General features: G+C 45.2%; 1 protein-coding gene across 1 annotated transcript in view; it reads right to left on the bottom strand.

Annotated features, from left to right (window-relative positions):
* Nucleotides 1-11,134, bottom strand: part of CLCN1 (chloride voltage-gated channel 1) — a 166,465-nt gene extending 155,331 nt beyond the window's left edge. Inside the window, exon 1 of the mRNA XM_068255086.1 lies at nt 10,565-11,134. Coding sequence (XP_068111187.1) covers nt 10,565-10,735 — 171 coding nt within the window. The 5' untranslated portion in view covers nt 10,736-11,134. The remainder of the gene's footprint in view (nt 1-10,564) is intronic.
* Between the last annotated feature and the right edge of the window lie 1,937 nt (nt 11,135-13,071).

The following is a 13,071-nucleotide window of genomic DNA, read 5'->3' as shown; positions in this document are numbered from 1 at the left end:
TAAATATTGAACTGACAGTCGGGTCTGTCGCCGGCTGTTCGGAGGGAAGCAGGAAATTTGGGCGCATGAGGCAGGTGGACAAAAAGGGCACCGCCATTCACTCCCATAATAAATATCGTTTAATGGGCGCCCAACAGGAAAAAAGGGCGCCGGAGAAAAATAACGTTTTAAAAGCGGCGCCCGGAGACTTTTAATGTTTTATAACTGCTTCTCATGATTACACATTATTTAATGATTTATAATTTTTTACACATTATTTTTAAATGAAAAACAGTACAATATTTTTAAAACATTATTTTTAAACGAAAAATTTTAAAATTTTTCTTTTTTAAAACATTATTTTTAAACGAAAAACCGCACAATATTTTTTAAAACGTTATTAATGCTTTTCACAGGGGGTCTTAGGTTTAGGCACCACCAGAAGGGGCTTAGGTTTAGGCACCACCAGGGGGGTCTTAAGTTTAGGCACCACCAGGGGGGTCTTAGGTTTAGGCACCACCAGGAGGGTCTTAGGTTTAGGCACCACCAGGGGGGTCTTAGGTTTAGGCATCACCAGGGGTGTCTTAGGTTTAGGCATCACCAGGGGGGTCTTAGGTTTAGGCACCACCAGGGGGGTCTTAGGTTTAGGCACCACCAGGAGGGTCTTAGGTTTAGGCACCACCAGGGGGGTCTTAGGTTTAGGCACCACCAGGGGGGTCTAGGGGTTAGGGATAGGTACAGGGAGGGTTCTGTGTGAGAGTAGGGTTAGGTATAGCTTTAGTAACATTCTTATTAATGTTTTATAAAACGTTATTATAAATTTCACTTTTTAAACAGGGAAGATTAAAGGAATACTATCGATGTATGCATTTATTTTTAAATGCTGTATGTTGTAGCACACATTAGGGCAATTACTAGGAGCAATTTGATTCCTCACACAGCTGTTCCTCTCAGCTGTAAAATCCTCCGTCAGTTTTGGCGTCAGTGTTGGATACAAAATGTATCTAATACTGAGCTCCCAGAGGGCTAGACCATGTCTCTGCAAAGGGGAGATGCTATCAACTCCTCAGTTTATAGTTTAATTATCACCTTGCTGAAAGAATCTTGTTGATATGGTGGTAAGGGGTTAAAGATTCTAGCAATGTGTGTTTATTATCTTTGCTTCTCTTTACTGATAAAGATACTAATAATGCTAATTGTAGACAGTGGTCTGCCCCTCTCAGCAGCTTGTAAAGTGGATGCAGCCTGGAGTGAATGCCTCAAGCAGGCAGCCAGTCTGAGTGTAAACACAGACTCGTGGTATAGCTAGTTATATTCCAGCAATATTCCAGCTCATTTAGTTACCTGTTACCACCTCAGATCAGCCTATTTCTCCTCATGTCTGCTGCATGCTGTGAGTGACACAGTGACATATATTTGTGAGCTGTGTGACAGAGTAACCAAGCAGCTCAGGGTGACCCAAACTACTATGAGCTGTGTGAGAAATGAATTTTTAAGCAGGGATAGCAAGAGAGAGACCTGGGTGAATAAATAAAGTGCCCTTAGCACTAGTGGTAATGTGTACACTAATATAGAGTATTACAAAAAAAAAGTCGTTTCAATCGATAGTACTCCTTTAACGTTTTTACAATTGCCGATTTCATACACATTATTTAATGATTTATAACTTTATAAAACATTATTTTTAAACGAAATATAGCACAATTTTTTGTAAACGTTATTCATACTTATCGTTTAAAACCCTGCGCCCTTTTCTCCCCGCGCCCTTTTTTAACGTACGCTGTTCGGAGGGCTGCAGCGAGACCCCCGTGGGACAGAGGACGGCGTCGGAAGCCTCATTAGGATCCGGAGGCTTCCCCCACCCGAGGTGAGTACCCCCCAGGGGATCTTTTTGATGTTACAGAGTCTCTTTAAAATCCTGAACTGTAACTTTTCAGCATTTTACAATTGAAAAATTACCTAAAAGTTGGTGAAAAGTGCTAACAAAATTCTTGTTTTTTTTCTTTCTTGCTGGTGGTTTAAAAGCATTTTATGACAAGTTCTGAAAATATCTCCTAGGAGAAAACTCAGGAGAAAAAGTGAATTGCACATGAGCCACTCACTTTTGTTTTAGCAAGAATAAAGAGTAACAGCAAAAAACAGTCTTACATGTTTATGATAACATGCTCTAAAGTCATTTTAACAGTCATTGGAATTTGAATAAATATGAAAAAAAAAATCATTAATCCCCCCCCTTCCAAGCATCTAGTCAGATCCCCGACATCTTTAGTGTATATAGGCCGAACCCTCCCCCCCCCCCCTTTTAGTGTATATAGGCAGATCGCTTCCCCCTTTAGTGTACATAGGCAGATCCCCTATTTAGTATGTAAAGGTAGATTCCCCCATTAGAGTATATACTCAGATCCCCTTTACTGCATATAGTCAGATTCTCCCCCCCTTTTAGTGTACACAGACAGATCCCCTTTAGTGTGTATAGGCAGATCCCCCTTCAGCATTTATAGCCCCCCTTCCCCCCCATACACACACACACACAGTTCCCCAACCGGGAGACAGTTGGGGAACCCTACGTTTCTGATTGTCTGCTGTGTAGCTGGGGCCAAAAGATGACCAGGAGTCAGGAGTAACAAGTCTCTGATTTGAAGTGCACAGTGCTGGAGCTGACTGCATACAACCCTCTGAAGCAGCCATCCAATCAGACATTGCTGGGAGCGAGGGGCTGTACTGCTGGCACACACGGCTCACACACACTCCGCAAGAGGCAGCAGCAGGTTCCTGGAGTCTTCACCCCCATTGGTACCAGTGGGCAGAGGCGGAGCTACCACTTGCAGCAGCCACAGACAGATCCGGAGCCTGCAGCCAGGTAGATATGCGGCCATGGCCAGTCCAGACAAGGTAGATGAATGCATGTGCGCCCCCCTGGAAGCCGGCGCCCTGAGTGACCGCTCCAGTCGCTCAGGTCAAAGGCCGGCCATGATACTCAGCACCTGGAGTACCTAAAACCCACACCTGGAAATCTTAAGGAAGATTGCAGAAGAACCTGCCTTGCTTCACACAAGAGACTGTGAACGATATTCCCAGAGCCTCCCGTCCTGGCATATCGACAGCCACCCAATCTTAAACAGATGATTGTCAGGAGTGCCTTGAATAGGCCAGAACACATTGGAACATTCCCCTGCCAACAAAAAAAGTGTGAGACCTGTAAACACATCCATTCCATCGACAGAATACCAATACCAGGTATACAACAGGAATACAAAGTTAAGGGGCCCATACGCTTAATGATTTTCCCGCCGATATACAGCAGATTCGATCACTATGATCGAATCTGCTGTGAAATTGTTGCGCAAACGCTGACCGAACGATAGATTTCTATCCGAAATCGATTGATTTTGTCACTCCGTCTGTGTGGAAGATCGCAATCGATCGTCGGCGGCACGGGAGAGCGTCGATAGCGGCGTTCGAATGACCGACGCTATTGGCAATACATTACCTGCTCCGCCTGCGCGTGTCCCCGCTCTCCTCGCTGTTCCTCCTCCACTGAGCTCCGGCAGGCCTCACTTCTTCCTGTCCCGACAGGAAGTTTAAACAGTAGAGCGCCCTCTACTGTTTAAACTTCCCCCGGCAGGAAGTAAAGTGAAGCTATAGCCATGGAGCCGAGCGCGGAGAAGACAGCGGAGACCGGGGGACTCGCGCCAGCCGGATCAGGTAATGTATGCGCGGGGGGCGCGGCAGCTCCACAGATTGTGAATCGTTTTCATAGTGAAATCGATTCACAATCTATTTGCAGTAAAGGCAGCCATACGATCCCTCTCTGATCAGATTCGATCAGAGAGGGATCTATCTGTTGGTCGGATCTGATGGCAAATCGACCAGTGTATGGCCACCTTTAGAGGCACATTTTCCTGTGATTCATCTTATCTGTTATACCTGATCATGTGTGCAAAATGCAGCAAAGGAATTTATGTGGGAGAAACAGGACAGAAAAATGTCACCATGTGATAAATGTCAGAATGTAAATCAGGGAGAGGAAAGATTTTACAATGGGCAAACACTGACTAAATCATTTATACATGATTATTGTAAAAATGAAGCACTGTTTTAATACATTATTTTCACTGGAGTTCCTCTTTAAAACCATCCCCATGGAAGCCTAACCTTAACCGTCCAGCCCCCCCCCCCCAAAAGAAAAATATTGGGCACCCCATAGACGCCCAACAATGAAAATGTGGTGGGAGTGTGAAATCTGCCAGATAAATAGCTGACGCTGGGGCTGTATGCAATTGGGCCCGGGACACAAGCACGTGTTATGTGTAGCCACATTTTCAATTGCAGCTTCCCCAATTTCACACTCTTACCAATATTTTCAGTGGGCACGAATGGGGCAGCCAGATTACTGGCACAAATGTCCTGCTTCCCCAGATTAGTGTCTATTTTATTTAAAGTATATGGATGTTGTTGTATAACTCAGGGCTGCTTTTGGGCATAGGCAAACTAGGCAATCTTCTGGAGGAAGGACCAAAGAGCTGCACTACTACCAGATAGATGATGGGACTAAATGAGATGGGACTAAATGTGGTGTAAACTATGCGGCAAAACATTTCATAACAATAATGATCCTAATGATCTGGTTAGCAGGACTGTGGTGCAATTTTCACTGTTAATTACTGTTACTCAAAAAAAAGTACAATTTCAGCATTACAGGGATTACAAATCTGCACGGGTGAGATCCCAAATCTGCAAACGGTAATCAAATTTGGGAATTGCCAATTAATTGACCACAGCAGGTTAATTTCTCAAAGTAATTAGTTCATTAATTAGGACTTCTCACATCTGACTAGCCACATGCAAATTTCCCATTTTGACCCTACGGATTTCTGGTTCTGGTTGAAATACAATTTTCTTAATCAGCAAATTTTGTGAGCCACACTAATCAGTAGACAATCAGACAACCATGGTTATGCTAATGAGTTGCACCCTGGCAACTTTTTGCTTATTAAACGGGAAATGCTATTAATGTGTTGATTAACTTTGTACTTTTTTTAAGGTTATCTTAATGTTCTGCAAACACAGACATAAACTGCTACTCAAGTGTTCTATCCTTTAAACGAGAGGGCTATGGAGGCTGCCATATTTATTTACTTTCAAGCAATACCAGTTGCCTGGCTATCCTGCTGATCCTCTGCCTCTAAAGGCTGACATACACTGGTGGATTGCCACCAGATCGACCAACATATACAGTAGATCCCTCTCTGATCGAATCTGATAAGAGAGGGATCTAATGGCTGCCCATACACTGCACACAGATTTTGAATCGATTTCAGCATGAAATCAATTCACAGCTTATGGAACTGCCGTTGCCACCCTGCCTCGCCGCCCCTGCTCCCCCGGCCAGCAGCAATACATCACCTGTCCGCCGGCACAAGTCCCCGGGTCCGTGCTGTCCCTTCTTCCAGCATCTTCCTCCGTCTCCCCTTCACATCCTGTCCCGTCCTGTGACAAGCGGAAGTTCAAACAGCAGCACGCCCTCTACTGTTTGAACTTCGACTTCTCACAGGACGGGACAGGAAGTGAAGATGGAGAAGATGCCGGAAGTAGTGAGAGACTGCAGGGACCGTGGACTCACGCTGGCGGACAGGTGATGTATTGCTTTGTTGGTTGTCACCGTGTCGGACACCGCTAACGACGCACTCCCGACCCGCCGGCGATCGACTGAATCGATCGACTTCGGGTGGAAATCGGTCGATCGGTCAACATTTGTGTAAACGTTTGCACAGCAGATTCGATCACAGTGAACGAATCTGCTGTGTTTTGACCGGAAAACATCGTAGTGTTGTGGGTACCTTAATACTTTTAGCCATAGACCCTGAACAAGCATGCAGCAGATCAGATGTTTCTGACAGGGGTGTAACTATAAATTAGGGTGCAGGTGTTTCTGACTGGGCCCCCCAATGTTCAAACCCTTTCCCTTGCTTACCCTCTGTGACCCTCACAGCCTGGGGGCCCATCTCACAAGGGTCATAAAACAAGTGTGGCCATCATAGTCTTCACACCCATAACAAGCGTAGCCACAAAATCACCTGACCTGAAGGATGGCCCCTTTATCAGAGGGAGTGACGTAGTACTTGGGGCCCCCTTACAGCTCTGGGCCCACCTGCAATCACATTGGCTGCTCCCCTCTAGTTGCACCCAATGACATCTGACAAGATTAGCTGCATGCTTGTTTCTGGTGTTATTCAGACACTACTACAGCCAATTAGATCAGCATGGCAGCCAGGCAACTGGTATTGTTTAACAGGAAAGAATGATGGCAGCCTCCATATCTTACTCACTTAAGTTGTCCTTTAACCCCCTTGGCGGTATGAAAAATACCGCCAGGGGGCAGCGCAGCAGTTTTTTTTTAATTTTTTTTTTTTAAAATCATGTAGCGAGCCCAGGGCTCGCTACATGATAGCCGCTGCTCAGCGGCATCCCCCCAGCCCCGCCGATCGCCTCCGGCGATAGGCGATCAGGAAATCCCGTTCAAAGAACGGGATTTCCTGGAGGGCTTCCCCCGTTGCCATGGCGACGGGGCGGGATGATGTCACCGACGTCAGCGACGTCGGGACGTCATTGGGAGACCCGATCCACCCCTTGGCGCTGCCTGGCACTGATTGGCCAGGCAGCGCAGGGGTCTGGGGGGGGGCCGCGCGCCGCACCGGATAGCGGCGATCTGGCGCGCGGCGGCGGCGATCGGGGTGCTGGCGCAGCTAGCAAAGTGCTAGCTGCGTCCAGCAAAAAAAAAATTATTTAAATCGGCCCAGCAGGGCCTGAGCGGCACCCTCCGGCGGCTTACCCCGTGTCACACACGGGGTTACCGCTAAGGAGGTTAAAAGGGCTGGACAGATGAAAATAATGACTAGGGATGATCAATTATATGCAAATACTTCTGAGTTTATGCAAATGTATGTACATTTTTATGCAAATATATGCAGCTTGAAAATGGACCAATCAAGTCCCACACAGGTTTAAATTGATTGGTCCAATTAACATGCGGCAGGCATTGGCATGGGAGTCGATGGCACTGCAACAATGTATGATAGATTATTCCATAGCGGTGGGGTGCGCACGCGAGGATTGGAGACAGTGTCGGACTGGGAAGTGGAAAAACTGGGGAAATCCACCTGCTGGCCAAGCAGCAGTAATCAGGTGTTGCTGCTCACAGTTAAGACTTGATACAGGTTTCCATCGGCGTCGCTAGGGCGTTTGATCTGGGGCACCGCCCATGAAACTGTTGCCATGGTGCAGAGGCGGGACAAGGTCCTTCAGCACCCAAGGCTGAGACAGCAAAGTGCGCCCCTCCATCACTCCCACCCCAGCCGTCACACACTGATTGCTATTAGACTAAGAGGGCCACAGGGCCCACAACCTCCCCAACACCTTAATATCTAGTTATCTGGCTTGCAGTCACTGTCCTGTATCTCCTTTTCTTATTTCTTTCTGCTTCAAACACAATTGGGAATGACAGCTGAATGAATTGTGCGCCCCCTCCTACACTGCGCCCTGAGGCTGGAGCCTCTCCAACCTATGCCTCGGCCCGGGCCTGCCATGGTGCCCCGGATCAATTATGGACAGAGTGCCACGTGAGCCTCCCACCCAGGCTCGCACTCTTCTGGCCTCAGATGGAGCAGACTCCACCCGCCCTTCACTCCCTCTTCCCCCCCCCCCCCCCGCAATTACCAACACCGGCTTACCTATCCCTGGATTCCAGCATGGACGTGGAGCGCACAGCCACAGACCTCTGTCTTCCTCCTGTGTTTCCCTAGTGACCGGCTTCTACTAATGAGAGAGAAAGGTCTGCAGCTGCTCTCCATGTCCACACTGGAAGGAGCCCAGCCCATGCAAAGCCCCAGCAAAGCAGAGCCACCGGAGCCTAGCAATGCAAAGCCCCTGGTCCCAGTAAAGCAAACACCCTGGGCCCTCAACCCAGCAAAACAAAGTCCCCAGCCCAGAAAAGCAAAGCCCTGGGGCCCCTCTCAGCAAAGCAAACCCCTCAGCCTAGCAAATCCCCCAGCAGAGCAAAGCCTCCGGGCCCCAGCACAGCAAAGTGTACAGCCAAGCAAAGCTCCCAGCTCAGCAAAGCCTAGTAAAGCCCCCAGCCCAGCAAAGCACCAAGTAATCACCCACCCCAGTGAAGCCCCAGCAAATTGCCCGGCTCAGCAAAGCTCCAGCAAATCACCCAGCAAAGCCCAAGGAGTGGCCATTAGTGTGGTGCGATCCTCCTGCCCCGGGCTATCCTAGCGCAGGATGGTCGCACCGCAATATATGTGTAACTAGCCTCAGGCCTAGTTCAAAGTGCTCAGTTGTGTTGCAGAATAATTTTGAGACTGGATGCACAGTGGTCAGTAGAGATGGCCCGAACTGTCCCCAGCAAAAAGGCCATTGGGGTCATTTCCGCATTTGTCATTTTACGCATTACTGCGCAGATGCTTTCCCGGTGGCCATGCGTCCTTGATCGTGCGCCTGCAGCCCGGAGTGCTCTGCGTGACGTCATGCACAAGTTGCACGTGTTAAAATGTGTGAGAACTGCAATGGAGACTGGACATAGACTTTAATGCAAAGCCTGCACGCTGCCAGTTAGAATAATCCATTACTGTGAACAGGCCCATAGAATTGTAGAACTGAGCAGTGTGAACCTAGCCTATATGTCAACTCACTGCCGATACAGTTCTATGGGCCTGTTCATAGTACTGTGTTGTAACTGACCATGTTATTCTAAGTCACTGCATGCTGGCTTTGTGTTAATGTCTGCGTCTAATTTCCATTGCAGTTCACACTCATTATAACTTGTATAACTTGTATGTTATGCAACTGACCACTGTGAACCTAGCCTAAGGATTTTGTATTGCTAGAGATTACAGCAGTAGTAAACTGAGACCCTTTCCTGCTCATAGAATGTTACATGCCAAGCAAGCAGGTGACGCGACAAAAAAAGTAGTGCTAAAATAGATGAATAAATACATTATTTATTTGCCATATTTCACATGTACTTAATAGTAAACAATAAATAAAAAAGATAGTAATAGAAGTATGAAGTTTTAAATCAGGATGATACCATTTATTCGCTAACTAAAAATGAATAAAAATAAGCAAGCTTTCGGCCTTGCAGGCTTCGTCTGGCTTATATCCTGTTAGTTTGCAGACTGGTGGTACAGACAGCTTATATACATGCAACATCAAAAGGGAAAACAGATATTTTTTCAAGCATAAATACATGTCATTAAGATGCCTTAATTCAAACAGACCATCTACATGGGGTTATAGGTTGTTAGCTAAGATAAGGATCCTTGTTTACTCCCTGCTCACAGACCTGGGATTAGGATTGACCCAGAGGTATCGTAAATTCTTAGTTCACAAGTTCAGCTATAATCAGTCTCGTATGTAAAAGAAAAATGCAACACTGGTAAAGTAAAACCAGTTGCAAAAAAAAGACAATTTACTTTTCAATTCAATTTACTTTTCCTCCAAAGTTTTCTCCTAGGATATAAGTTTTCATCTCCCATTGAAAATAACCTCTGCAATTGGAAAAAGTACCAAAGGGTAGCTAAAAAAGGTACTGTAAAAATTATTTTATTAATTTATTATTTCAATTATTTAACCAAGATTTTTATGGATAAGGACCCATATGCAATTCACTAGGAGAGTTTTCTCCTTGGAGATATTTTCAAACTAGTCAATAAAATTACTTTTCAACCACTAGCAAGCAAGGAAACACTTAAAATAATTTTGGCACAGTACATGTCCACAGCCAGGCCCATATGCAATTAAGTTTTCCTCCTGCGTTTTCTCCTAGGTTATATTTTTAAACTTGTCAATAAAATGCATTATAAGCCACCAGAAAGAAATAAAAAACTCTAAATAATTGTGTCACCACTTTTTCACCTAACTTTTGGTACTTTTTCAGTTGAAAAGCACTAAGGGAAGTTATTTTAAACAGCAGATGAAAAATTATCTACTAAAAGAAAACTGAGGAGAAAAATGTAATTGCATATGGGCCCCTGTCTTTAGCTTTAGAATTCTGGAGTTATTTAAGGATTGAAGAGTTAACTTTAGGCTTGCCTGAGGTAAAATGTTTCCTGAATACTACATGCCTCATCACCATGGTGATCACTCTAGAAACGTTATTAAAGACAGGAGAACTCTAGAAACGTTATTAAAGACAGGAGATACGCTTAGTGAATTGAAGCCAATATCTCCTAAGAGAAAACTTCGGAGGAACAGTAACCCATATGCAATTCATTCTTTCTCCAGACTTTTCTCTAGTCCTAGGTGATATTTGTACACCTCGTTATAAAATGCCTTTTAAACCACCAGCAAGCAAGAACAAACACAAAATAATTTTGATAGTAATTTTTAACCAAGTTTTGGGTACTTTTTCAATTGTAAAATGCTCAAAAGATATTTTAAAGAGAATATGAAAATTGTCTTCTTGGAGATAACGTGGGTGAAAAAAAAAAATTGCATACGGGCCCTTGAATTGATTAGGGGCCAGTAGCTCTTGGCTACACCAGCCTCTCTCATAAAACCCATGTCCTAACCTGCCCTGTACCTTGTCTTGTGCTGGTCTTTGTTCTTCTGCTGTCTCCTGTCCTGGAGGAGACGTCTGGCTGGGTATTCCATAGGTAGAGGTGTCTCGAAGCTGCATATACTGGTATTGAGGGTCGTCTCCCCACCAGCCGGATTTTTGACCATCCTTCTGTGGCTCTTTGGGTGCCTCCATAGCCTGGGCAAGCTGTCGCTCTGTAGATAGTCACTTGGAGTAAGATTGTCAGTCTCCCACCATCTGTCTCTCGTTGACTGTCTTCTGCCAGTCGTGCAACTCTTCTCTGCCCCAAACCCCCTCGCCACAATTTAGTAGCTGCCTCTTTTTGTTGAACTGCCTCTCTCCTTGCTCTGCAGAGACCTTCATTTAAGTCTTTTGCCCTTCACGTGTGTCGTCTACAAGCGTCTTCCAAGTCTGTCACTCTGCTCTGTGCTAATGTTTTTTCTTTTCGCTACCCTCCACTCTCAAGACATTTTTTGGGGCCTCCGTGAGAAAGTTCTGCCCTGCACGTCTGTGTGTCTTGGAGGGGGTCGTGCAGAGGGAGCTGGGTTACCGTGCAAGCACAGGTATATAGATATATAGATATATATAGCGTGTCACGTGAGCAACTTGCAAAACCTGAGATATTAAATATCAGTGAGATGGCCAGGGTGACTGTCACAGCGGAACATGTGAGGAAGGCGAGAGGTAGTGCAGGGAGAAAGCAAGAGACGTGAAGAAGAAAAACTACCCCTGAATCTTTCTTAAACATTTAAAAGCCACCAATAGAAAATTTACATATTTGCATAACTAATTAATAATAAGAAAACCATATTTCTTTCATCTAGCAGTCGTAGATTTATTTGTAAAGTGTTCTAAACCTTTCCAGAAATAAATTAAGTTATACAAAATAAATGTAATGCAGAGGGGACTTGTTTCCCAAACACACAGCTTGTTTCCTGTACAGAAATGCTGAAAAGAATCCACAGCAAATCAATGAATGAAATCTCTCTCTCCATGAATCAACTGGGCACAAGACAGCGTTACTAAAATCACAATATTATTTTGAGTAAAAATATTCCTCTTGTTCTTGCTATGTGTGTCTAGAACCACCATAAAAATAAAAAGCCTCTGTATTCAGCATACAAATACTGTACTGTGGCCATTTTCTACAGGTATGTCTTCCAATTGGAAAATCAGATATGGATTCTTTCTTTTAAAATAATACCAGTTGCCTGACTCTCCTGCTGATCCTGTGTCTCTAATACTTTTGGCCACAGCCAATCAACAAGCATGCAGATCAGGTGCTCTGACTGAAGTCAGACTGGATTAGCTGCATGCTTGTTTCAGGTGTGTGATTCAGCCACTACTGCTGCAAAATAAATCAGCAGGACTGCCAGGCAACTGGTATTATTTAAAATGAAACATCCGTATCCCTCTCAGTTTAGGTTCCCTTTAAGGCTCCTTTTACACTTACTGTATTTTGCAAGTGTGCGTTGCATCACCCTACCCCAACAACAATGCAAGCCGATGGGGCCTAGCACACCTAACGCATCGTGCTGTGCCGGAAGCACCCAATTGACCGGAAGTCAAAACAGCATTAGCATCAGACTTCCTCGTCGATGCAGCAGCGGCGGAAGTAATGGGTGACAAAATTATTTTAAATATGTTGTCGGCGGTCGCACCCCTAGTCATGAATACCATAAAGATTTCATGAGAAAAACATGTTGTTTTATAACTCAAACCACACTGGTCCTTTCTATCCTGGTTCATGTTCCTTCATGTTAACATTTGAAAATTAGAAATATATCAATTTAAAGGATGGGAATAAAGTTTAGAGTCAATCAAACACATCTTTCAGTAGAGAAATACATATATTTACAAAGAAAGAGGGACAAAGTTCATAAAGAGGAACAAATGAGGAGAAAAGAGGGACAGGGTTCCCAAAGAGTGACTGTCCCTCCAAAAGAGGGACAGTTGGGAGCTAAGGCTTAGAGACTTTTTCAGCTTTATTTCTTCCATCCTATAAGTTCCTATACCTGTTCTCAGAGCCGGGACAAGGTCCTCCAGCACCCAAGGCTGAGACACCAAAGTGCGCCCCTCCATCCCTCCCACCCCAGCCATCACACACTGATTGCTATTAGACTAAGAGGCACCCCAGGGCCCCCAACACCTTAATCTCTAGTTATCTGGCTTGTAGTCACTTCCATGTATCTCCTTTACTTATTTCTTTCTGCTTCAAACACAATTAGGAATGACAGCTGAATGAATTGTGTGCCCTCTCCTACACTGCGCCCTGAGGCTGGAGCCTCTCCAGCCTATGCCTCGGCCCGGCCCTGCCTGTTCTAATGTGGTCTGGATTACTGCAGCCTTTTCTAGTTGCACTGTCTCTGTAATATATCTAATCTTCTTTTCTTTGTCAAGCTTTGTCGACCCAGAGAGGAATGTGCTGCCTCTGCTGCTATAGGGAGGTTATGCACGCCTCCTCCACGTGCCCTGCAGGCTCTGAGTGCGCTTTGTTTATCCCTCACAGA

The sequence above is a fragment of the Hyperolius riggenbachi genome, chromosome 10 (genome assembly GCF_040937935.1).
Source record: "Hyperolius riggenbachi isolate aHypRig1 chromosome 10, aHypRig1.pri, whole genome shotgun sequence".
Taxonomy (NCBI): Eukaryota; Metazoa; Chordata; class Amphibia; order Anura; family Hyperoliidae; genus Hyperolius; species Hyperolius riggenbachi.
This window is presented reverse-complemented; position numbering and strand designations above follow the sequence as displayed.